Source organism: Stomoxys calcitrans, chromosome 5, assembly GCF_963082655.1.
Source record: "Stomoxys calcitrans chromosome 5, idStoCalc2.1, whole genome shotgun sequence".
Taxonomy (NCBI): domain Eukaryota; kingdom Metazoa; phylum Arthropoda; class Insecta; order Diptera; family Muscidae; genus Stomoxys; species Stomoxys calcitrans.
This window is the reverse complement of record NC_081556.1, coordinates 140945232-140970888: the sequence shown is the minus strand read 5'-3', so window position 1 is coordinate 140970888 and position 25657 is coordinate 140945232. Positions and strand designations below refer to the sequence as shown.

General features: G+C 38.1%; 5 protein-coding genes across 5 annotated transcripts; 3 read left to right on the top strand and 2 right to left on the bottom strand.

Moving 5' to 3' along the window:
* The first annotated feature begins 1379 nt into the window (after positions 1-1379).
* LOC106080728 (probable H/ACA ribonucleoprotein complex subunit 1) lies at positions 1380-2544 on the top strand. Its single transcript, XM_013242229.2, has one exon. It carries the CDS (start codon positions 1563-1565, stop codon positions 2283-2285), a length of 723 nt encoding a protein of 240 aa, XP_013097683.2. The 5' UTR covers positions 1380-1562; the 3' UTR covers positions 2286-2544.
* Positions 2545-3168: 624 nt separating this feature from the next.
* LOC106080725 (retinol dehydrogenase 13) lies at positions 3169-7936 on the bottom strand. Its single transcript, XM_013242224.2, has 6 exons — positions 7696-7936; positions 6225-6390; positions 6062-6159; positions 5831-5987; positions 3738-3906; positions 3169-3584 (listed from the first exon to the last, which is right to left on the bottom strand). Exons 1-6 carry the CDS (start codon positions 7782-7784, stop codon positions 3277-3279), a joined length of 987 nt encoding a protein of 328 aa, XP_013097678.2. The 5' UTR covers positions 7785-7936; the 3' UTR covers positions 3169-3276.
* An 812-nt stretch (positions 7937-8748) lies between these two features.
* On the top strand, positions 8749-14624 carry LOC106080738 (augmin complex subunit dgt5). Its single transcript, XM_013242245.2, has 8 exons — positions 8749-8965; positions 11023-11155; positions 11223-11367; positions 11432-11680; positions 11750-12264; positions 13442-13905; positions 13977-14164; positions 14223-14624. The coding sequence occupies exons 1-8, from the start codon at positions 8871-8873 to the stop codon at positions 14480-14482; spliced, it is 2049 nt and encodes a 682-aa protein (XP_013097699.2). The 5' UTR covers positions 8749-8870; the 3' UTR covers positions 14483-14624.
* Positions 14625-17279: 2655 nt separating this feature from the next.
* Positions 17280-18948, bottom strand: LOC106080740 (serine protease inhibitor 42Dd). Its single transcript, XM_013242251.2, has 2 exons — positions 17904-18948; positions 17280-17593 (listed from the first exon to the last, which is right to left on the bottom strand). The coding sequence occupies exons 1-2, from the start codon at positions 18762-18764 to the stop codon at positions 17327-17329; spliced, it is 1128 nt and encodes a 375-aa protein (XP_013097705.2). The 5' UTR covers positions 18765-18948; the 3' UTR covers positions 17280-17326.
* Positions 18949-21591: 2643 nt separating this feature from the next.
* Positions 21592-25126, top strand: LOC106080741 (leukocyte elastase inhibitor). The gene is made up of 2 exons (XM_059369958.1): positions 21592-22714; positions 24828-25126. Exons 1-2 carry the CDS (start codon positions 21752-21754, stop codon positions 25086-25088), a joined length of 1224 nt encoding a protein of 407 aa, XP_059225941.1. The 5' UTR covers positions 21592-21751; the 3' UTR covers positions 25089-25126.
* The last annotated feature ends 531 nt before the right edge of the window (positions 25127-25657 follow it).

Genomic DNA, 25657 nt, shown 5'->3' with positions numbered 1-25657 from the left:
TTTTATTAATATGAGAAGGGATAAACTAGGTTTTTCTTACCAAAAATCCAATTGGAAGTAATCACAGGAAACAGGAAATACGAAATGCGATATGAGTTAAGCTGTCATCACAATATATGTGCTTGTCTTATAACAGGCCACTTTTGCATTTCATCATGTACAGGGTGGCTGATGAAAGCCGCTACCAAAAAAAAATGTAATAACTTTTTTTCTATTTAATAATAATAATTTAATAATTAATTTAATTAATTAATTAATTAATTTAATTAATAATAATTTAATAATTAATTTAATAATTTAATTTAACATGAATAAAAGAAAAATGTATTCCATACACCGAAAAAAAAATGTAGCAATATTCATCATTGTAGCAATATTCATCAGCCACCCTGTATGTCGGAAATGTCTTTTTGCATACCATTCATCATTTTAGCTATCACACTTGTATGTTATTTTCGTATGACATAACCTAGAAATATGAGCAATAGCTGATTTTTCTTGTGCGTACAAATTGTTAAAGTTATGATAAAGCTGGTTTAATCATAAAGTTGTAAAAACATTTTAATTTGGGGTTGCTTTCATTGAGTTGACAACAAATACAATCGATATCTTTATGTTTTTGTCAGAAGCATATGTTATTTAATCGTTTGCATGTGTTTTCACAAAGCAAAACAACTGACACGTTTATCTACATTTAAGCGCAGTATGCACCTCTGGCGAAATTTTCGTTGCCATAAGAAACGCATTGACATAAACACGTTTTGCCAACACACGTTAAGAAATTTGCGTGCGTGTGCGTAATAGACAAAGAATATGCGAAAAAGATGAAAACAAAGAAAATGCAAACAAATCTGACATCCTAATACCGCTAAACCTGACCGGCTGTTAACAGTTGTTCACGTGAGACCACCTTTTTAAATCCGCCTTGGCTGCAACCATGACATAATTACCAGGTAGTGTACCGTAAACAGCTGAGTACATTTTTTTCGCGAAGTGCACTATTTTTCGACGAGTTTTGTTTGTGTGTGTGTGTGTTATAGTCAAGAACTATAACACTCACAATCAACGAAATATGGCGCGAACTAGTAACATACATAAAATCAGAGTAAAAATCACTGATTTGACAGACAGTGCACTCAATATTTCGTTGTTGGGCTGCAACCGAAAATTTCGCTGGAGGTGCATACTCAGCTTTACGAGAGAGCATAACCAGGCCTTAAACCTTCTATCAGTGTATCCTGTTACCACCGATGCCAATGACAAATCCGACCAACTCATTGACAACGCTTTAATTAGGTTCTGTCGTATTTGTATACCACATTATAACAACTCTGGCTAAGAACCATCTGTCAAAAGTCAGTGTCACTAGAAGCCGTAACTGTTATAACTGTTGACATTTTACTTAAAAACCTCGTGGTTCTCTTTTCTTTAGTTCTTGTAAACAAAAACGTGCATTTTTGAGCGGAATTATTAAAGAAAATTCCCATAAAGTGCGACTAAAAGCAGGAATTGAAATAAATATCAACACAGAGTTGTTTTATTTCTAACAAAAACTGTAAAATATGGGCTTTGGTGGAGGCGGAGGACGTGGCCGTGGTGGCGGTGGTGGTGGTGGTGGCGGCGGCTTCGGTGGAGGTCGTGGTCGAGGAGGCGGTGGTGGCCGTGGAGGATTTGGTGGACGTGGCGGTGGTGGTGGAGGTCGTGGCGGTTTTGGTGGTCGCGATCGTGGAAACTTCAACCAAGGACCACCAGATCGTGTCATACCCTTGGGTCATTTCGCCTACAAATGTGAAGATGATTTGGTGTGCAAAGTCGAAATTGATGATGTGCCCTATTTCAATGCTCCCATCTTTTTGGAAAATAAAGAACAAATCGGTAAAATTGACGAGATATTCGGCACCGTCAAAGACTATTCGGTATCGGTGAAGCTGTCGGAGAACATGAATGCCAGCAGTTTTAAGCAAAACCAAAAACTGTTTATTGATCCCTCGAAACTGCTGCCCATAGCCAGGTTTTTGCCCAAACCTCCACAACCTAAGGGAGCCAAAAAGAAGGGTCCTGCTGGAGGTGTTGGTGGTGGTAGAGGTGGTGGCGGCGGTAGAGGAGGTGGTTTCGGCAGAGGTGGTGGAGGAGGCCGTGGTGGAGGCGGTGGCTTTGGTAGAGGAGGAGGTGGAGGTCGCGGAGGTGGTGGAGGCGGTTTTGGCCGTGGCGGAGGAGGTGGTGGCTTTGGCAGAGGAGGCGGTGGCGGCGGTCGTGGAGGAGGTGGAGGCCGAGGACGCTGGTAACGGACTACAAATTAGATTTTAAGTAAACCTATAGTCTTAGGATTATGTTAGAAGAGACAATTTTTTAACATTTTCAATATTTTTAAATACAAATAAGTTTTGTTTTTAAATGTAGGGATTGTGTTCTCTACGAGAAAGAATTAACATGAAGAAATAATACAAAATACGAAATATTTTTGTATGCATAAACATTTTGTAAACTAATTAAAAAGAAAATCTTGAAAAATTTAGGAGACCAATAAATTAGTCTTCGGAAAAAGTTTAAAGCGTTTTATTTCAAAGGGGTAGGACAATTTTTAGTGTTTGGTGTTTACTTTATAGATTGGCTTTTAGGAGACCCCATTGTTTTTCCTTCATTTTATTCAATATAAAAGCAGGTTCCTTCGGTAGGTATCATACAACTGGCACAACCCAAAAGTTAAGACAAATTATTTTCAAATGGGCAAATCGGCAAGTAATGCAGTTTCTGTGATTCATATGGGGGCTCTTATGTTTTTATAAACCTTTCGGGTGTACATGCCATACGAGAGTGGAGAGGAAGTGACCAAAGCTTTATGTTAATGCCTTAGGGTTAAAATGTACATAAACGATTTTCTATTTTTAAGAACGATTCAGACTCTAATTTTGTTGACATAATTAGATCATATAAATAAATAAGGAAAAAGAAAATATTGGAAACATAAACCCTTCAATCAGCTTCCAAGAGCTCTACACCCAAGAAACATTCCAAGCCTAAGTTTGTTGTCCTTGCATAATCTAACAAAAATGCATGAAAAGCTTTCCACCATCCAGCTTTTTTACCATCCTCATTTCGGCAACTACCGAGTTGTTAGAATGCTTGCTTAAAAATATTTTTTTTAAATCATTTAATTTTGAATTTTTTTCTTTTCATAAATAAAATTTTATTTTTAAAATGCTTAACATATTTTAGAAAAACATACATACATATGTATAGAAACAATTTGGAAGCATGCCTGCTAACATAACAGTACTAATGCGTCAATTTCGTCCATTTTTCACTTACTGCCCATAGCCATTTGGCCAAGGCATCATCTTTGGCTTGTGGTGCCACATCCTTCAAATCGCAATCGCTAAAATATTGACCACTGACTGTGTTGAGGTCCTCATCTAGGGCGGCGTATAAAGTAGTCTGGGCACCATTTGCAGTAGTCTTAAGAAAAGGCCAAGATAGAGGTTTAAAAATCAAACTAGCAAAGAATGAATTAAAAAAGCCCATATGGCGGAAGAGTTCTGTATCCACAACACCAGGATGTAGAGCATTTACAGTGACACCGGAACCTGGAGAGTAGAAGAGACAATTAAATGGGAAATAAAATGAAAACTGAAACTTCAATATAGCCCTAATTAAGTGCAATCATGTTGTATTTGCATAGTAATAAGTGGTCAAATTTGAGGACATTGCATATATCTTTTTATTTTTCTTAAACATACCTTCAAGTCTTTTGGCCAACTCCCTGGTAAACAAAACATTTGCCAATTTACTTTGATTGTATGCCTTGCCCTCATCATACGACTTTTCACTATTCAAATCACCAATGTTTATTTCGCCTCTTGTATGGGCCATACTGGAAACTACAACAATGCGACTAGGGGCTGCTTTCTAAAACATAACAAATTATGAATAATACAAATAAGAGTAGTAGAGCATTAAGTTCGGCCAGGCCGAATCTTATATACCCTCCACCATAGATCGCATTTGTCAAGTTCTTTGGAAATTTCCTTTTAATAAGCAGAAACTGAAAAATGAGAGGCTATAATAAGGATTTGGTTATATGCTTGAATAAGAAGTACGCCCTCTAGAGGATGCAAATGCAAATTTGCCAATGAACATTCCATTAAGAAACTTGGGCAAACTTTTCACAACTCAATGAGTGCTGTCCAATCCAATTTTAAGCTCAATGATAAGGGACCTTCTTTTTTATAGCCGAGTTCGAATGGCGTGCCGCAGAGCGATACCTATTTGGGGAGAAGTTTTTTCATGGCAAAGTACCTCTTAAATGTCGCCAGCATTAGGAGGGGATAACCACCGCTAAAATTTCCGATATTCCTGCTATGATTCGAACCCAGGCGTTCTGCGTCATAAGCGGACATGCAAACTTTTGAGCTACGGTGGCCTCCGCCCTCTAGAGGATAAAGAAGTAAAATCTGGAGATTGATTATGTGGGATCTATACCAGATTATAGCTCGATTCGGACCCTGATTGACATGAATGTTGAAGGTCGTAATAGAAATCAAAGGACAATTTTTCAGTCAAATCGGATAAAAAGTGCGCCCTCTAGAGGCTCAAGAAGTCAAACGTGTTTATATGAGATCTATGTCAGATTATGGACGGACTCGGCTTGTGTGAGCACCACACAAGCTGGAACATTGAGGTCCGATCTGTGTGGTGTTCATTGCTGTCACAAGAAGCTTAGCTGCGAGCACCCAGTAGCGTCCACAGGTTACTGAAAGTGGAATGCTCCATCCGGAGTAGATGTAACTGTAGTCGCGGACAATCAGCGGCATCGAGGGGAGAGTCTCAGTGAGAGGTCGCGTGGCACCGGCTCTTGCACAAATACTTAGTGCCTACGATGCTCGATACGACAAGGCGATTTATTGACGCCTTAAAATAACCAATGGCCACCCTGTTCCCACTGCGATCGGTCCTTTGGACCGTTACAACAACAACATGGATGGACTCGTCACATTCTTGATAAGAATTTTGTAGGCCTTAGGCGAAATTAACGAGCAACATTTCGCCAAATCGGATAATAATAACCCCTCTAACTGGCTCAAGAAGTTCAATCGGAAGATCAGTTTAGCGGGGATAGCTGTGAGTACCACACAGACTGCAACTATGAGCTCCAATTTGTGTGGTGTTCATTGCTGTTATGAGAAGCTTAGTTGCGATTCACAGACGGACGCGTGCACAGGTTGCGGATAGGGGAATGCTTCATACGGAGTGGCTGCAACGGCAGTCGCGGACAATCAGTGAGAGGTCTGACGGCACCGGCTCTTGCATACATACTTATTGCCTATGATGCTATATATGACAAGGCGAGTTATTGGCGTCTTTAAATAACCAATGGCCACCCTGTTTCCGCGGTGATCGGCTCTTTGTACCGGAACGAGCTTGGTCACCTACAGGAGCTTGACGAGGATCGCCACCTTCACATGAAAATGTGGCTACAACAACAACAACGACAACATGGATAGATTCGGACCGTACTTAACATGAAAGTTTGAGGTAGTAGGGGAAATTATCGAGCAAAATTTTAACCAAATCGAATAATAATTACGCCATCTAGGGGCTGGGTGTGATTACTATCAGATTTGAACCTGCATACCATCAATAATATTTATAAACGCTAAGTCCTATGGTGGATGATAAATAATCATAATTGTTAAGATGAATATTTTTCTAAAATAAACACATAGTGATAGATTTTTAGGTTTTTTCTTGCTACATAAATGCAAAACTCTTCTGACAAGACTTTTGCATTTTGTATGTGCAACCTGTTCTATGCATTGAAAACTTTACTCACTTTTAGTTCATTTAATAAAAGATTTGTCAATAAGAAATGACCCATGTGATTGACACCCAATTGCAATTCAAAGCCTTCTTTGGTTAAGGAACGAGGACAACGCATAACACCGGCATTATTTATAAGTATGTCCAAACGATTTTGTTCAGATTTGAACCTGTATAACAAAAAAAAAAAAAAAGGTTTATGAACAGCCAAGGAAAGCTGGGGTATTAAAAAGCATGCACTTACTTTTCCGCAAATTTTCTTATGGAATCTAATGACGCTAAATCACATTCACGACAATAGACGTATTTGTTTCTTGTTTCCAAGACAATTTCTTCGCGGGCCTGAAATGGCAGGGAACATATTTAATTTTTTTTTTCCAAATTGTTTGTACGAATTAGAAATTTACCTCTTCACATTTTTTCATATCTCGGCAGGCCATATACACTGTGGCACCTCTTTTCGCCAGCTCACGTACAGTTTCTTTGCCAATGCCGGTATTCGAACCGGTTACAATTACAATTTTTCCATCTGCTTTAGTGGGTTTGGTAAATTTGCCACCTTGCATTAAATCCCTATAAAATAGAAAAAATATTAAAAAATTAATTTAAAATGGCTATGTAGGATTGCGTAAAAGGTTAGAGGACAACATTGTCTCAGCTTGTGTTTATTTTAACGGGGTTTGTGTGTGACACTGAACCAACCTGTATAAACTCACAGGTTCAGCGCTAAGAGAGTCTTTAACTCCAGCAGCGTATCAAGACAGGTCTAAACAACATATACGAGGATACGCTTTTGGAAGCGAAATCAGCTTTAAGTGAACGTATCATCCAGCATATTTATACGCTAGTACTCCTTTTGAGCTGGGCTAACCAAGTACGGCAGAGTTCCAAAGTTTGGTATTTAACAGACCCTAGTTAAGAAAATGAGTATGAAGACATAACACACGGTTATATTAACTTAACCATCAAACACCCAAAGGTAGCCGGGTTCATTTGTTATTGTAGCCAATACTTGTATATGGGGATAGCGATCGTTGCCAATCTGCCTTTGTGGAGCAAAGTCGTTTCGGTGCATACAAACTGTCGATCAGGAAAGGTTGTTTTTGTTGTAGCCACATTTTTATGTGGAGGAGCAAATTCTCGTCAAGTTCCTGTAGGTGAGCATGCTCGTTGTGTTCCAAAGGACTGATCGCCGCGGAAACAAGGTGGCCATTCGTTATTTAAAGGCGCAAATAACTCGCCTTGTCATATCGAGCATCATGGGCACCCAGTACTTGTGCAAGAGCCGGTGCCGCCCGGCCTCTAACCTAGATTCTCCGCACGATACCGCTGATTGTCCGCGACTGACGTTGCAGCTATTCCGTATGGAGCATTCCACTATCCGCAACCTGTGGACGTGGCCGGTAGCTCGCAGCTAAGCTTTTCGTGACAGCAATGAACACCACACAGATAACGGGATAGATCCAGGATCATGGTCATGGACTGCTTACTTCCGCAAATCTGCGGTTACAACAAAAACATATGAGGAGAAATTGCACAAATATTTTCTTATGCCAAATGAAACCCAGGCACACGAATACGAAGTTCCTTATTGGGACCCTGGCCTAGGAAACCCATACAACGCTTAAAGAAAATGACGCAACATATGGGCAATATTTAATAGCACAGGCTGAATAGCGAGGTAATTGAATGAACATTATCCCTTTTTTAATCTGTACTTGTTGGTAAGAACTTCACCAGTCTCAATAATTGCATCACAGTACTGCACTATACTTGCGATACTGCGAATGATTCATTATCTATATTTATTTGTATTTTTTAAGTAATTATCTTTGTTTTAATCAATTTGGTTTCTATTTTAATTCATGTTTAACTTACTTAACAAAACAAGCCACTCCCACCGTGGAACCGGTAACACTAACCCAAAACACTGGTCGGCTCTTAAGAAAATTAAACAGACCTTCCATATTTGTTTGTTTCTTTGCGATACTTTAAGCAAACACTCAAATGCAACTTATAACAAAAAATAACATAAATGTATTAATTTTATTTTTTCATTTGATAACAGGTTAATCCGATATAAAAGTTTGGCGAAAAACAACTTATTTATCAGCTGTTCGCAAAATAAAGGTATTGGTTGTTTACATGCGTCTAAAAGAGTCTTGACTGATGATGCATATAGAGTAAATGGTAAGCTTCGACAATGAGGAAAATCTGCCGGCACTAGATGGCTTTGAAGACAACACGGGCAGATAAGCTCCAAGACTTGCGGATAGTCGAATGCTCGTATACGGGGTAGTTGCAACTGCAATCAGCGATATCAAGGGCAGAATCTCAAATATAGGTATTTACGGCAATTTTTCTGCAGCAAAACAATCTTGCCCAATTGCTTGTTACTATTGAGCCAGCTGACTTTGATTTTTAACCCGAACAACAGTCTTATTAACAAAAATGGAGTCTAAGAAAATGTGAACGCATTCCGGGGAATTCAATAAGGAAAATAGTAGCGACATGTCGCTGCGTCAATCTGCATTTCGCTTTAATTAATTGCAAATGTAATTAAATGCTCACGAAACAATCAACACTGTTTTTAATGCTGCTCTCTTTGTTGTGTGTTGTTGTTTGAACTTTCTTTGTGTTCTGGCGAAGAAAGAGTCCATCGAATTTCGCAATAACTTTATAGGAATTTTCGTTGCGAATGAAGATCTAGGCCTTAAATTAATAATTTGCTTTGTATTTTTCAACCATTACAAACTCCAAGGTGGATTTATTTCAATTTGTTTTATTACATTTTTATTGTTTCGCCATGCAAAACCCCTATAATTAAAATAAGTAACATATGGCCACACGATTTATCTCTGGGGCTTGTCTTTTGTCGCATAATGGCTGTTGCATCACATCCCGCCATATAAAGCATACCTAATTGAACAACTTGCCCACTTTTGAGCCGCGGTCTTTCGAATTAGATGAACTGTGCAAAAAACAAGTGTTTTTGTTTTCTTGTGTAAAAGTATTGTGTTTTTAAGTATTTATTAAAATAATTTAAGTAAAATATGCCCATAGAAGCCGATGTGGAAGCCTTTCGAGTTTGGGCCACCAAACTTGGTTGCCCACAAGAAGCCATGCCAAGTGAAGATGCATTGAAATCGTAAGTTCTTTTTGCAAAAGAAATTTATACAGTAATTTTTTATATTGGGGGTCCTGTCAGGGTCAAAGTATAGCTTTTTTTTAGCAAAAGTGCCATTTATTATTATTTTAACTGGTGGTTGTTGTTGTTGTAGCCACATTTGAATGTGCAGTTGGCGATCCTCGTCAAACTCTTCTAGGGGAGCAAGCTCGTTCCGGTCTATTCGACCGATCGCCGCGGCAACATGATGGCCATTGGTTATTTAAAGGCGCCAATAACTCACCTTGTCATGTCGAGCATCATAGGCACTCAGTATTTATTCAAGAGCCGGTGCTGCCCGGCCTCACACTGAGACTCTCCACTCGATACCGCTGATTGTCCGCGACTGCAGTTGCAGCTACTCCGAATGGAGCATTCCACTATCCGCAACTTGTGGACGCCCGGTAGCTCCCAGCTTAGCTTCTCGTCATAACGAAGAACACCACACAGGTTGAAGTTCGAAGCTTCAGCCTTTGTGATGCTCATAGTTATCCCGTACCGGAATTGCCGGTAAAAGTAAAAAAGCTTACTATATATCACTTGATTTTAAGGATCTTAGATTTGCGAAGGATTCGAAATGACTGTCGAATATGAAGAAAGGGTCAAAAGAGAACTGAATGCGCTGTACTTCAGTCGCAACTCGAGTTTGGCTTTAAGGTCACGGACGTTGCACTCTATGTTTACTGCGGTTGTTCGGCGGATTCACACCGATGGGTGCCTGCTGTGGTATCGATTTTTCTCCAACTGAGTCCTCAGCAGATGGTCAAAAAGGTACGGGGTACTGCAGCGGTGCTTGATCTCATGGAAAAATAGGAGTGTCCCTTGAGATGCCCTGAATGCCATGCTCAATGTTATGCTCGAACTCGAAAGGCGCCTGTATGGTGGATATGTTGCAATAGAGTTTGCCCTAAGACCAGCGAGAGGCACAATAATATAGTTGAAAACACAAAATGGCGCTTGTATGAGGGACAGTAAAACCCGAACAATCAACCAAGTGCAGTCAATCCCATGGCAGACGGTTATACTTGACCCGATGGAGTTCTTCATCGGCAAGAGCTGTCTCCTTAGTGTATAACACACTGCTACAACAAGAAAAACAACTAAGAGCAGTAGCTTTGTAAAATAACAATGAGTCGACAGAACGAAGCCATACGGAGATGCCGTGAGCCTAAGTTCTCTGATTGAAGGGTTTGCACTCGCGTGGCCTGCAATCTAACCCGATGTAACCTTGAGAGACTTGGAGGTTGGATTCGTGAGGCCATTGAATCTCAGATTCAACTACCGGCCTACTTCCGTTGTCCATAGTTAACAATGTGGCCGAAGATTTTGATAGAAGATATGTTCTAATTTCTTGCAGCTATATCGGCAATCGCAAATGTCATCAATGAAGAGACCTGAAGCCGTAGTCGTACAATCATCCACATATAATATAGTCTCGTTGGCATGCTGAGGGTAGAGGGTAGATAGAGCTCAAACAGTACCGGTTTAACTCTTCGGGGCTTCGAGGTCTTATCATTAAATTCCACATACGACTGGCGACCCTTGCCCCTTACTCGGGTTGTTTTTTTGTCTTTAGTAGCCTAGACACTGCTAATTTTCCATACATCGGGAACAATAAGTTTGTCCAGAAAAAAGTTGAAGATGTTTGTCATGCACTTGATTCAATTCATACAAATGCTCCAGCATTAGTAATGAAAATTCGTTTGGGACCAGCCACTTGAACGATGGGGGGCCTGTTGACGTCGTTTGTAACTTCGGTTATGTGACCACAGATGCGACCTCTCGTTGAAATATTCTTCGAATGGTCACTAAATTGATAGAGCTGTCTTCGCTTAGTGACTGAGTTCTAATCCTTTGGGGTTCCATATAGAGATGAACATCTACCCAATAAATTCACATACATTGGGTTCTTATCGATAGTTGACTGAGTAAATTCCCAATGAGTGGGAATTTATTGGGTAGATGCCTATCTCTGATTTCAGACTCATTCAAATAAAAATATATCACATCTAACATATTTCCTTTGGTCTTACTTACAGGGTTTTTAAATCTCGCCAAAGGGATTTATTTTGTAATCTAATGCGCCGAGTCCGCCCACGCCAAGAAGTTAAAGACATTAGGGAGAACATTCTCATACATAAAACGGAAAAAATAAAGGGACAAGTTGTTTCGGTAATTAAACCAACCTCAACCAGCAGACACTGCTAAAAACATGTTAAAAACTTCTGCTTTTTTTCAGGTTTGTGAACGCTCCTTTTTGCCACAGGAAATGCAAAATCAACTTAAAATGCAGGATTTGAAAAAGAAACACAATGATATGAAGCAGAATTTGGAGGAACATAAGAAGAAATATGAAACGCTGGGAGTTTCAATTAAAACAAAAAGTGTGTCAGAAACTGGATCACATTTCTTTTACATAATAATGGTCTATAAAATTTAAACTTTCAGATATACAAATAGCAAATATGGGCAATAAATGTGAACAGCTTGAAGCCAGGGTCCATATCTTTGATTTTAAATCCAAGGCTTTGGATAAATGCCTCAAAAGAGAGGAAGAGAACAAGGAAAAAATCTTAGCCACTATGCCTGTGATTCTAACCAATGACAATAAAAGCGAACAGAAGGCTAATGAGGCGGTGCTAAAGGCTTTAAAAGAATTGGAGGACTTTTATACATTATCTGAACAAGGCAGTAACTGTAAGATGCGATATTATCACAAAAATATTTTAAAATATAAACTTCTTTGTAATGAATTTTTTTCCACAGATCAAATCTTGCAAGAGGCCAAGACCAAACTCTGGTCAAATGTGCGTCAAATTTTCAGTAATATACCCAACTTTCTTATTTTCAATACTATTTTACGTTTAAAAGAGGAACAATTGCAACACATTATGTCATTGAATAAGACCACTACTAATGATTCTCATCTTGCTGCCCATGGCAGTGTGGAACCTTTGTCAAATTTCGAAATTCATTTTATGAAAACACAAGCAAATCTTTTAGGCATAATTGGCAAATACTTGGCCGCTTGTCAGGAGCGTAAAAATTTGGAACTGGAATTTCCCAAAACGTATGAGGATTTCGAAGACAAACTGTTGGAAAAAGTTAAAATATTCAATGCCGATTTGGATACGGAGCAAAGTGAAGAAATAATGCGAAATTATGTGGTGGAATATAATTTTTTGAATTTTATAAAAGGTGAAAATGAGTATTTAGTACAACAAATTGAGGCATTGAAAGCGGAAATAGAATCCTCGCAAAAGTATTTGGAAAATCATGAGGTAAGAGAAACGAAGATAATTTTGTTGTTGCTGTAACCTTATATTTGCATGTGAAGATAGCGATCCTGTTCAAGCTCTTATGGGTAAGCAATTTCGTTTCGGTTCTTAAGACAGATTTCTGCGGGAACGTGATGGCCATTGGTGATCTAAATTCGCCAATAACTCATCTTGTCGCATCGAGTGTCATAGGTACTCTGTATTTAAGTAAGTGACGGTGCCGCTCGGCCTCACACCAAGACTTCCCTCTCGATACCGTTCATTGTCCGTGGCTATAATTACAGCTACTCCATATACTTACCATATACCTTTTGTTCTTACCTACTCCACTGTGGCCCGGTACCCAAACGGGAAGGCGTCCTCCGAGAAGGCGTTAAACTCTTTCTTACACTCCAATGCTGTTCGTGAAGTTACCGTCCTGATTATTAAATCCCTCCTGGCACGGGAAAGCTGTGAGCACCACACAGGCTGGTACATTGAGGTCCGATCTGTGTGTTGTTCATTGCTGTCATGAGAAGCTTAGCTGCGAGCTACCGGGCGCGTCCACAGGTTGCGGATAGTGGAATGCTCCATACGGAGTAGTAACAACGGCAGTAGCGGACTATCAGCGATATCGAGCGGAGAGTCTTATTTAGAGGCAGGGCGGCACCGGCTCTTGAACAAATACTGAGTGCCTATGACGCTCGATATGACAAGGCGGGTTATTGGCGTTTTTAAATAACTAATGGCCACCCTGTTCCCGCGGCGATTGGTCCCTTGAACCGAAACGTGCTTGCTCACCTACGGGAGCTAGACGAGGATCGCCACAAATGCCTGTCCGTACCCTCGGTAAAGATGTTCGCATCCGACATCCTCGCGTTAAAACCATACCACATCATATATTCCGTGATCCTCCGGAAACAGATCTCAGGCTCTGCATCCTCAACATAGACCACTCAGGCTCACTCTGTCCTCTGGCTTTGATTCAACCGTGTAGCATGAGCATCCAGATGGCAATACCAGAGTTCGTCAAATTAAGACTGCCATTCGTCGATTTAAAACTGCGTCTACGGGGACTTTAAAGAGAAATGTGGTAGAAGATATTGAGAATTCGGCCCATCCGAACACAATCCTCTTTTCAAATTTTTTTTAATTCTCGGTTGACTTTTTTTCATTTTCTTCCTTTTTTATTTACTTGCAGGTCCTTCTCGGTTCCATCAAAAATGTCTATGGTGAAATAAGTGCTTCCGTAAATCGCATACAATACGATATGATGCAATTGTCACAAATCAAAGATAGAATCATCTATTCAAAGAATATCATGAAACATCAGTTGGATGATTTAGAGGCATTGATGGCCAACAACTCTCATGTGAAATCGAATTTTAAGCCAGCCAAAATGAAAGTCACCCATAACAATATGTCCTTGTTGGGGGTGGACAGTTTTGAGATGAGCACTGACAATGTGTTCTGTAGTACCCAATTGGATTTCGATGCAACCGTGTGTAATTTAAACAACACATCATTGCGCCGCAGTTTTGGTGGAAATGATGTAACCTTAATGCCATCACAGGCACAAAATACAATTTTACCTTCACATACCATGGAGTTGACAACGTTTTGTGAAACTCCTATGCATCATTTGAGTTGCATGAACAAGGAGAGGTATGAGCAAGAGATCAAGATATTTTCTAAAGCTATATAAATGCTATTTGATATTGCTTCTTTCTCTGCAGCTCCTATTATTTGACACCCAATCCTTTGATAACCGAATCCAATGAGCTCTCCTCAACTGTGCAATTGGCCCCAGGTGTTTTGCTTACACCATTTGGTGCCTTGCAGGAAGTACGCAATCGTATTTTGTGGGCCGACTCAATTGCCCAACATTCAAATGATTTAAAATCCAATGTGGACACATTTTTGGGTATGTTCATGGTTTGGATGATATTTCAACATTTTTCTATGTTCTCATTTTCTTACAGTTGAGCCGCAACAATACAAATTGAAAGCCAAACAACAGCATGATCGGATTATTGAAATTTTAGATAAAATCGATGTTTGCTCAGTCAACACTCTACACAACCTACAAAAATTGTCTAAATTTTATGATTTCCTTATTGAAAATCCTTTGCGGCATTTTATACCTGCCACGAAAACCTACAACAATCAGACCTATGCAGACTATGAAGGCGAACTTGTGATGTATGCACGCATTGCCACCACTGGGAACTCTATTAAGTGATTGTCACATTATGCTGCAGCCACATTATGATTTCAAAAGTGGTAGAGTAAGTTGTAAACTATTTTAGCTTTTGAAAAAAACACCCCTTAAAAAACCAATTAAAAAGATAAAAACTGGCAAAAATGCATCTGATTAGATCTAATCCTTCAACCATATATATTTAGCTAAATGCTGATATTTTTCTTTGTAATGTTTCCAACAAACAAAAAATGTCCGTGTTACAACTAGGTTATAACGAAACCCTATCCTATTAATTGAAAAAAAAACATTTTAAGATATTTTAAATAGTTTGAAAACAAATGTTTTTTTTTGGCAGTTATTTTATGTGTTATTTTTATTTCCTAAAATGCGAATATTTAAATCATTTAATTTAGAAAATACAAATGAATTAAAAAAAATGTATATAAAACTAGCTTTCGTCACATTTCAGAAGGTTAGGTAAGACTTTGAAAAGAGGGGGATTTAATGCGCCCCATGCCATTATGGATATACACCTAAGCTAGTCATAGGATTGTTGTGTTCTCTTAATCCGAAAAGTTTCCCCGAAAAGATGTATGCCAAAAAACACATCAAATTTTAGATTTTCGTCTAGAAATTTATAAAGTTAGTCGAAAGATTGATTCTTGGAAAGTTTTATCTCTATATATCGAAAGTATTTATCAAAATTTTGAGCGGAAAATTCTTTTTTCAAAAACTGACAGTTTTGGGTCTATTGGGCCTAAAAAGGCTTCCGATTCAATTAAAAAATGATTGAAAGAACTTACTGACAGTTTTTGCAAATTCAATGAAAACAGCTGTTTTCCTCTATAAAATCATTTCTTTCCAATGAATTGGCAAACGAATCGAGTGACAAAAAGAAAAAAAGTTAGTGGTCTTGGCCGTTTACAAAATTTTTTTGCAAATTTGCACAAATTGTTACTAGAATTCGTTCGCGTACTCTATTTGCCAACAGAAGAGAGCGGAAGAGTGCATGAGAGAGAGGTTTTTTTCTCCGCCGAAAATTGCAGCATCGAGCTGTTTTATGAAAATCAGCTGTTTAATTCAAATAAAAAGCAAAAGAGAGCAAGAGAGCTGTTCATACTCTCCTGCAAATTTTTACTGAAAAAATACGCGAACAGACCTATTGTTTGATTGAAAAAGATAAAAGTTTCAATCACATTATATATATAAAATGTAAGATTCAGTAAATAAAATGATTGAATCAATTATTTTTTTAATTGATAATTTCAAAAATTTTAATCACGATCGTAATTGAAAAAAGTTCAGATTCAATTAACAAAATGACTGAATTCATTATTTTTGTAATTAAAAATTGCCTTTATTTCAATTACGATCGTAATTGAAAAAATCCAGATTCCATTAAAAAATAATTGATTCAATTAATTTTTTAATTGAAAACATTTTTTTTTGCCTGTTAAGGGGAAGGTCATGCTACAACTTGAATACAACTTCCAAAAGATGCGCAGATGAGTTATTCTAACCAAATGACGAAATGCGTCCCGTAGTGATTGGAAGGATGCACTTATAAGGTGAGGTCATCCGGACAGCTGAGTACAATTTTTTTTATTTTTATAGTAAATCTAATTATCAAAGGCTTGATAACACAGATGGGATTTTTCTAAAATCATAAAAATATATTCGTTTTTAACCGATATTCCACACATAAGCAACAAAACCGTGTTATAATGATGAAAATACCAATACAAAACACATTTGGAGAAGATAAGTTGTAAAACAAAGTTTATTTCTAAAACACTTTGACATTTCAATGTACGACATATGCCACTCAAGGTAGCTTCGTTGGGGGTAGTTGAGCTAATGACGTTGACGTTGACGTCGTTGAGCTAATGACGCTGTTGAGACACTAATCTCATAAAAACAACGCGTACAAGTTGTAAACTTTTCAACTTTGAGTATAGGCAAAAACTTCATTGTTGGCGTTGTCTTCATGTGACACTTATTTGAGTGGTTTTTATTTGCAAACATCACACGATGTCCTTCGACCAAATTGACAATCATATCCACTGAACGATTACTATAATGTTCGGACATTTTTCTAGCTAATTCTATTGGGTTGCCCAAAAAGTAATTGCGGATTTTTTAAAAGAAATATATTCAAATATACTTTTTTTACACTTTTTTTCTAAAGCAAGCTAAAAGTAATAGCTGATAACTGACAGAAGAAAGAATGCAATTACAGAGTCACAAGCTGTGAAAAAATTTGTCAACGCCGACTATATGAAAAATCCGCAATTACTTTTTGGGCAACCCTAGTGGCATCAATACAGACAATTACTTTCGCCAAAGTGGCTATAGAGTGCCAAAGTTTGGGTCTCATTCAGTTCTATGGTGTGAAAGATACTTGCTTGTTTGAAAAAAGAAACTTTTTTAAGTAAAATTACTGCTTCCTAAACTTTAGTCAGTGATCTATTCTAAACATTTAGGGTAGATCACTGTTAAAAATCCTTAAAATAAAGAAAAAATCTATTACTAAAGGAACTGAATCTTAAAACGTTGGAAAATTGAGCATCTCAAATATTTGATGTAAAGAAACTGATTTGATGAGTGTAGTTCATCAGATCAGTTGGATGCCTAGTAGCCCAGCTAGCATTCTTTAAATCAAGAAATTGTATCCTCAACGATATTATGTTTTTACTCAAGGTAAAGAAAATTATTGTTTATACGAAAAAGAATGTTTAAGTAAAATAGCTTACTCCATACGCGTTATGGACTATATCATTTATACTAACGATAAGTTAATTTGACTTGCACTGAGTAACTTTTGTTAGCTTGTAAGTAATTTTAACCAAAAATTCAATTTAAATTTTTATTAAACAAAGTCTATTAAATATTTGTAGGATTCACAAAGGCTCCCGCTAAAAAAATATTTTTCTTATCCCAAATAAAATAAAGGAATGGGCGATTGGCATCAAATTCTTCTGATGTGCGAAGTGACAGCATTCGCAGTGCAATGCCACCAGCTGTTTCTGTGCCAGCCTCGTTTACTTCAATTGAAGACTTGTGGAATACTTTGGAGATGTGAATATGTGCGTCTGTTTCCAAGATATTATAAAATTCGGCACGTTTACTGAAAGCGGTTGTAATGCCCATCTGGAAAGGAATAAGCATAAAATTTAGTTATGAAAATCAATTGAAAATCCAAAAACAAATTGTCCTAAAGCAAAAACATCAGACAGAAGCCTATGGTACAGATAAATCCTTGTCATGATGAAGGTGGTAATCTAGTAACAGTGTGCTGAGAATTTCTTTTGTTGTTCTCGCTAGAATTTGAATCCAGTGTTCAGCCTAAAAGGCATACATGCTAATCTCTGCACTGCGATGGCCTCAAAGGAGTTTTGATTTTTGTTTTAAAATGAATATTTTGATTATAATCATCACAAAAAAGCCAAAGTTTTCTTACCTCCTTTAGTACATCCGATAATTCAATGGAATATTCAATTTTGAATTTGGGAAATCTTACGACCTTATCACGCACATTTTCCAGTCTTTTATCCAAATCCCATAGATTAAAGTTTTTCAATTTCTTAGCCAAATTCTTTAAGCCGTCACGTTTGACAGGCAATAAAACCAACATGCTGAGATCTGAGTCGTTATAAGGTAGTTCTAAGCCTTCACAGTCCCAGTCCTTTATAAATCCATAACGAAATTTAGACTCAATATACATAAATTTCAACTTCACTGATTGCTCCTCATTTAGCCAGAAATCATCTTCTCTAGTCTCATGTTCGTAGAATTTCTGCTGCCATTCTCCCTTAAAGTGCATAAAATTTAGTAGAACCAAGCGGGGGTCGGGTCCCAGTGATTCAGCGGAGATTAAATCGTTGATTTCAACTGCAGTCTTGCTCTCAATCCAAGCATTTATGTTATGAGCGGCAGCTTCGCTTTTAGTAAAATCCAACGTTTCAGCGGCAGCTTGATATTGATCCTTGATCACGGCGGCATATTCCAGTTTGATGGCATTGCCTTCTTGAACATAGATTTTGTTGGCGATTTTTACCCAAGGACTGTCTTGATACTTTTCCAAAACTAAACGAAATGAATCACCCACTTCCTCTGGTGAATGAGATACAAATCTCATAGCAGAGGCAATTTCTTCGGCAGTCTTACCTTTGGCCCCAGTAAAAGCCATAGCCATGGCAATTTGTATGGACAAGGGTGAAAGTAGAATGTTGTGCCTATTTGTGGAAGCCTGTAGCTTGTCGAAAAGTTTCAAAGTCAATTCCCCAGCGCCGTGGTCAAACTTCATTTCATTTTCGGCCATTTTATTTAATTTAAGAATTCTAATTTTTGATATTTGTTCTTGCTTTGAAAATGCAATATGATTAAGATTATGCCACGAAATTATTTTAATTAGGTTCAGTGAGTCTGATTAGAGCTAATTTTTAAAAATAAAACCGCATTCTTAGAATACTGAAAATAAATGCAAATATGGGCGTTTGTGGTTATACGGCGTTTAAAAGATCTAAGTTTTGTTTTCACACACAACTCTCCTCTCTTTGCTGGTTTCTCTCTTGCACTCGATTTCTATAGTGGACAGCACATAATGTGGTACTAAAATTCAGTATTATAATTTAGTTCATGTGTTTGTTATACACAGAAGAAAGGGAGATAGATACATTGATATGTACACAACTTGGAAACAGTTTCTGATTCTATTTAGCTATGTCCGTCCGTCTCTCTGTCTGTCTGTTCATGTTGATGTGCGCACAATGTACAGTTCGAAAATTTCATCCGATCATCTTAAAATTTGAAATAGACATTTTTATATCCCTTACCTTAGGATGGGGGTATGCTAATTTCGTCATTCTGTTTGTAGCACCTCGAAATATGTATCTAAGACCCCATAAAGTATATATTCTTGATCGTCATTACATTTTAAGTCGATCTAGCCATGTCCGTCCGTCTGTCTGTCCTTCCGTCTGTCCGTCCTTCCGTCTGTCCGTCCATCTGTCTGTCGAAAGCACGCTATCTCTCGAAGCCAGGCGCTTGAACTTTTGCACCAATACTTTTTATTAGTGTAGGTCGATTGGGATTGTAAATGGGCCTTATCGATCCATGTTTTGATATAGCTGCCATATAAACCGATCTTGGGTCTTGACTTCTTGAGCCTCTAGAGGGCGCCATTCTCGTCCGATTTGACTGAAATTTTGCATGTGGTGTTTTGTTATCATTTCCCACAACTGTGCTATGGTTCAAATCGGTTTAAAACGGATATAGCTACCATATAAACCGATCTTGGGTCTTGACTTCTCAGCTTTTAGAGGACCAAGTTCTTAGCCGATTTGGCTGTTATTAAGCACCTGATGTTTTGGTATCACTTCCAACAACTGTGCTAAGTATGGTTCAAATCGGTTCATAATCTGGTATAGCTGCCATATAAACCGATCTTGGATCTTGACATCTTGAGCCGCTAGAGGGCGCAATTCTCATCCGATTTGGCTGAAATTTTGCGTCAAGTGTTTTGTTATGACTTCCAATAACTGTGCTAAGTATGTTTCAAATCGTTTCATAGCCTGATATAGTTGCCTTATAAACCGATCTGGGATCTTGAATTCTTGAGCCTCTGAAGGGCGCAATTCCCATCCGATGAAATGAGAATAAAAATTTATAAAATTTGATTTTTGTGGTTCGATTCATTTCGATCCAATTCTTGTCCGATTTGACTGAAATTTTACACGTGGTGTTTTGGTATCACTTCCAACAACTGTGCTAAGTATGGTTCAAATCGGTCCATGATCTGATATAGCTGTCTTATAAACCGTTCTGGGGTCTTGACTTTTTGAGCCTCTCGATGACGCAATTCTCATTTCGATTTGGATGAAATTTTGCTTGAGGTGTTTCGTTATGTCTTCCAACGACTGTGCCAAATATGGTTTTAATCGAGCCAAAACCTGATATAGCTGTCATATAAATCGATCTGGGATCTTGACTTTTTGAGCCTCTCGAGGGCGCAATTATTATACGATTTGGCTGAAATTTTGTACAACGGCTTCGAAGGAGTAAAGCTAGTCTCTTGAAATTTTGGAAAAATACTTCTTGTTAGTGTAGGTCTGTTGGGATTGGACCATATCGATCCATGTTTTGATATAGCTGCCATATAAACCGATCTTGGATCTTGAATTTTTGAGCCTCTAGAGGGAGCGATTCTCATTCTGATTTGGCTGAAATTTTGCATGAAGTGTTTTTTTATGACTTCCAACAACTGTGCCAAATATGGTTTTAATCGGGCCAAAACCTGATATAGCTGCCACATAATCCGATCTGGGATCTTGACTTAATGAGCCTCTAGAGGGCGCTATTATTATTCGATTTGGCTGAAATTTTGTACAACGGCTTTGAAGGAGTAAAGCTAGTCTCTTGAAATTTTGGAAAAATACTTCTTGTTAGTGTAGGTCTGTTGGGATTGGACCATATCGATCCATGTTTTAATATAGCTGCCATATGAACCGATCTGGGATCTTGATTTTTGAGACTCGATTCTCATTCCGATTTGGCTGAAATTTTGCATGAAGTGTTTTGTTATGATTTCCAACAACTGTGCTATGTATGGTTCAAATCGGTACATGATCTAATATGGCTGCCATATATACCGATCTGTGATCTTGACTTATTGAGCCTCTAGAGGGCGCAATTATTATCCGATTTGGGGACCAATGCGATCCATGGTGGAGGGTATATTAGATTCGGCCCGGCCGAACTAAGAATAAATTTTTTTTGTTGAAACATTTTTTACTACTTTCACCGGAGGCGGAGTCGAGAAAATTATTTCGACTCCGGGCAAAATTACTCGAATCCGACTTCGCCCTGGTTACCGCAAGCATTTTTACTGTTTTTACTAACTAATGTCTATGAGTGTATGCCGTGTGTGCTGCCTATCTATGGTGTCTTTCCTTACCTGTTGCAAATGCAATGGGACAAAGCGATGCATTTGTTTATATGGACTTGTTGTAAGGTCACCTGTTGCTCATCAAGTATGTGCTACACAAAAATAAAAGTGAGTAAGAAAGAGGGGAGGGTCATAAAGTTGTTTTAGAATTAAAACTTAGGTCATGACAATGCAAGCCAATAAAGCCCATTGTTAGAACTTTGCATTTATTTTCAGAGTTATAGAAGGTCGGCCTTGGGCGAAACTTATTTTTGCAATACAAGCTCTCGTCAGACGTGCTGGTCATAATGACTTTTAATAGCTTGATAACATAAGAATCAGTTGCATTGGAAAAGCTAGAAAAAAATATATAGAAACTTAAAATGGCCCAGAAAGAATTTAAATTAGCCCCCGGCTGTGTGGAATTGACTTTAAAACTTTTCGATAAACTCCAGGCATCCAAAAGCAAGGAAAACATTCTAATCTCACCCCTGTTCATACAAACATCCATGGCTTTGACCTTTGCCGGGGCCAAAGGTAAGACGGCCGATGAAATTGCCTCTGCTATGAAATTTGTATCCAACTGTCCAAAGGAAGTGGGTGATTCATTTTGTTCGGTTTTGGAAAAGTTTCAAAACAGTCCTTGGATAAAAATCGCCAACAAGGTCTATGTTTCAGAAGGCAATGTCATCAAACCGGAATATGCTGCTGTGATCGAGGATCACTATCATGCTGCCGCAGAAACCATTGATTTTGCTAAAAGCGAAGATGCTGCTAAGCATATAAATGCTTGGATTGAAAGCAAGACTGCAGGTGAAATCACCGATATAGTCTCCGCCAAATCTTTGAGTTGCGATACCCGTTTGGCTCTCATTAATGCTTTGTATTTTAAGGGAGAATGGCGGCAAAAATTCAGACAAGAATACACTAGCGACCACAATTTCTGGCTAAATGAGGAGGTATCGGTGAAGGTTAAATTTATGTATGTTGAATCAACATTCCGTTATGACTTTATAAAGGAGTTGGATTGCGAATGCTTAGAACTACCCTATAAGGACTCAGATCTCAGCATGTTGGTTTTATTGCCTGCCAAACGAGAAGGCTTAAAGAATTTGGCTAAGAAATTGAAAAACGTCAATCTATTGGATTTGGATAAACAATTAAAAGAGGTCTTTGACAAGGTGGTGAGATTTCCCAAATTTAAAATTGAATATTCCATTGAATTGTCGAATGTGCTAAAAGAGGTAAGAATAATATGGAATATTTTTTTTATTATTTATATAAGGGGACAACCCAATATGAAAAAAGTTACTGCAAACAGCACAAAGTCTGCTGAAAAAAATTGTGTACGCTACATTTCATAGTTTCCTGTGACTTGTTATACCCTCCACCCTTGGATGGGGGTATACTAATTTCATCATTCTGTTTGTAACACCTCGAAATATGCATCTAAGACCATAGAAATATGGGTTGCCCAAAAAGTAATTGCGGATTTTTCATATAGTCGGCGTTGAGAAATTTTTTCACAGCTTGTGACTCTGTAATTGCATTCTTTCTTCTGTCAGTTATCAGCTGTTACTTTTAGCTTGCTTTAGAAAAAAGTGTAAAAAAGTATGTTTGATTAAAGTTCATTCTAAGTTTCATTAAAAATGCATTTACTTTCTTTTTAAAAAAATCCGCAATTACTTTTTGGGCAACCCAATATATTCTTGATCGTCTCGACATCCTGAGTCAATCTAGCCATGTCCGTCTGTCTGTCGAAAGCACGCTCACTTTCGAAGGAGTAAAGCTAGCCTCTTGAAATTTTGCACAAATACTTCTTATTAGTGTAGGTCGGTTGGAATTGTAAATGGGCCAAATCGGTCCATGTTTTGATATAGCTGCCATATAAACCGATCTTGGGTCTTGGCTTCTTGAGCCTCTAGAGGGCGCAATTCTTGTCCGATTTGACTGAAATGTTACACGTGGTGTTTTGGTATCACTTTCAACAACTGTGCTAAGTATGGTTCAAATCGGTTCATTACCTGGTATAGCTGCCATATAAAACAATCTTGGATCTTGACTTCTTGAGTCGCTAGAGGGCGCAATTCTTATTCGATTTGACTAAAATTTTGTACGTGGTGTTTTGATATAACTTCCAACAAATGTGCTAAGTATGGTTCAAATTGGTTCATAACCTGGTAAAGCTGCCATATAAACCAATCTTGGATCTTGACTTCTTGAGCTACTAGAGGGCGCAATTCTTATCAGATTTGGCTGAAATTATGCATGAGGCGTTTGGTTATGACTTCCAACAACTGTGCTTAGTATGGCGCAAATCGGTACATAACCCGATATATCTGCTATATAAAGCGATTTGAGATCTTGACTTCTTGAGGCTCTAGAGGGCACAATTCTTATCCGATTTGGCAGAAATTTTGTACAACGGCTTCTCCTATGACCTTCAAAAGACGTGTCCAATATGATCATAATTGATCTTTAGCTTGATACAGCTCCCATATAAACCGATCTCCCGATTTTGCTTCTTCTTCTTCATTTTGCAGATAGTGTTCTGTTATGACATTCAACAGCTGTGCCTAGTAAAATTCAAATAGGTCTATAACCTGATATATTGGGGTGCCCAAAAAGTAATAGCGGATTTTTTAAAAGAAAGTAAATGCATTTTTAATAAAACTTAGAATGAACTTTAATCAAATATACTTTTTTTACACATTTTTTCTAAAGCAAGCTAAAAGTAACAGCTGATAACTGACAGAAGAAAGAATGCAATTACAGAGTCACAAGCTGTGAAAAAATTTGTCAATGCCGACTATATGAAAAATCCGCAATTACTTTTTGGGCAATCCAATAGCTCCCATATAAACCGATCTCCCGATTTGACTTCTTGAGCCCCTGGAAGCCCCAATTTTGTTCGAATTGTCTCAAATTTTTCGAACTTAGCATGCTTTTACTTGTTCAATGTGAGCTATCGTACATCGGCTCAAACAACAACATTTTTGAGCTCTCAAAACATCGATTTGATGACTCATCCGCCGTATAGTCCTAACTTGGCACCGAATGACTTTTTTTTATTCCCGCACGTAAATGAGAGGTCAACGTTTTTCGACACCTGAAGAAGCGGTTGATGCGTTCATGTTTTGGAGATACCTCAATCAGAGTAGCAAAAGTACTTCGACAATTGGTTCAAACGCATGAAAAACAATAAAGCGGGTTTTCGATGATTAATAAATAAATACAAGAGACAACCTTCTACACCCAATAAAGTAGTCATTTATTGGTTTATAGGTATCTTTCTTCACTTCATCGTGTTTCAAAACACGTTGTGTCTATATACCCAGTATAATAGGGTGTTACTGCATCAAAACCATTACTTTGTCTGATATTTCACTCTCTGATAAAATCATCGCACTTTATTCCAGGTTTCATTTGATTTTCATTAAAACTAAGTTTTCTTTTTAGATGGGCATATCTACGGCTTTTGGAAAACGTGCCGAGTTTAGCAATATGTTGGAAGCAGGTGAACGTTTTAACATCTCCAAAGTATTTCAAAAGTCTTCAATTGAGGTGAACGAGGTTGGCGATATTTATCCTGTGCCGTCTGCCCTGTTAGCTTTTCGCACTTCCAGAGAATTTGATGCTAATCATCCGTTCCTTTATTTTGTTTGGAACAAGAAAAACATTCTTTTTGCGGGAGCCTTTGTGAATCCTACAAATGTTTAGGTGATTTTTTTTATTAATAAAAATTAATGGCAAATTTATTGGACAGCAATTTCATATGGCGAGAGTGATTAAAACTCTATCTCGGTTTGGTGGGGCGGTACAGACCTTAAAGGAAAAACCTAAAACATGTGGGAGAATCCTGCAGGCCATGCACACACTGTTTGGAACTCTAAACTCCGATTTGGGCGATGTTCATCTTTATCACGAGAAGCTCAGGTGATGTTCATCGCTATCACGAGAGAGAGAGAGAGAGAGAGAGCTACTTGGTTTTATGGGATTTGATTGCAGAGTTTCACTTTTTTCACGCAAAGTCATGGTAGAACTAGTCATGGTAGGACTAGAACGTTTGGTTATTTTCTAGTCCTACCATTACTAGTTCTACCATGACTTTGCGTGAAAAAAGTGAAACTCTGCAAAATTTTTCTATGCAACCCTGGTGGATTGTTTACAACTCGTGATGTCAAATGTCATTCAGCTGCCAGAAAGATGTGTGCTGAATATTGTGATCCAAGACGAAATGTCAAAGCCTTTATTTAACTGTTTGTGTTTCAGGACTTTCAAGAGGAAAT

Excerpts from the sequence above, each read along its gene's own strand:
- LOC106080728 (XM_013242229.2), top strand. The coding sequence starts at position 1,563 with ATGGGCTTTGGTGGAGGCGGAGGACGTGGCCGTGGTGGCGGTGGTGGT.
- LOC106080725 (XM_013242224.2), bottom strand. The coding sequence starts at position 7,784 with ATGGAAGGTCTGTTTAATTTTCTTAAGAGCCGACCAGTGTTTTGGGTT. Across the intron at positions 3,907-5,830 it reads TTTTATTAAATGAACTAAAA|AAAGCAGCCCCTAGTCGCAT; the intron begins GTGAGTAAAGTT and ends GTTATGTTTTAG. Across the intron at positions 3,585-3,737 it reads GTTGGCCAAAAGACTTGAAG|GTTCCGGTGTCACTGTAAAT; the intron begins GTATGTTTAAGA and ends TCTACTCTCCAG.
- LOC106080741 (XM_059369958.1), top strand. The coding sequence starts at position 21,752 with ATGGCCCAGAAAGAATTTAAATTAGCCCCCGGCTGTGTGGAATTGACT. Across the intron at positions 22,715-24,827 it reads AGTCTGCTGAAAAAAATTGT|ATGGGCATATCTACGGCTTT; the intron begins GTACGCTACATT and ends TTTTCTTTTTAG.
- LOC106080738 (XM_013242245.2), top strand. The coding sequence starts at position 8,871 with ATGCCCATAGAAGCCGATGTGGAAGCCTTTCGAGTTTGGGCCACCAAA. Across the intron at positions 11,368-11,431 it reads AGTTTCAATTAAAACAAAAA|ATATACAAATAGCAAATATG; the intron begins GTGTGTCAGAAA and ends TTAAACTTTCAG. Across the intron at positions 12,265-13,441 it reads AGTATTTGGAAAATCATGAG|GTCCTTCTCGGTTCCATCAA; the intron begins GTAAGAGAAACG and ends ATTTACTTGCAG.
- LOC106080740 (XM_013242251.2), bottom strand. The coding sequence starts at position 18,764 with ATGGCCGAAAATGAAATGAAGTTTGACCACGGCGCTGGGGAATTGACT. Across the intron at positions 17,594-17,903 it reads TATCGGATGTACTAAAGGAG|ATGGGCATTACAACCGCTTT; the intron begins GTAAGAAAACTT and ends ATTCCTTTCCAG.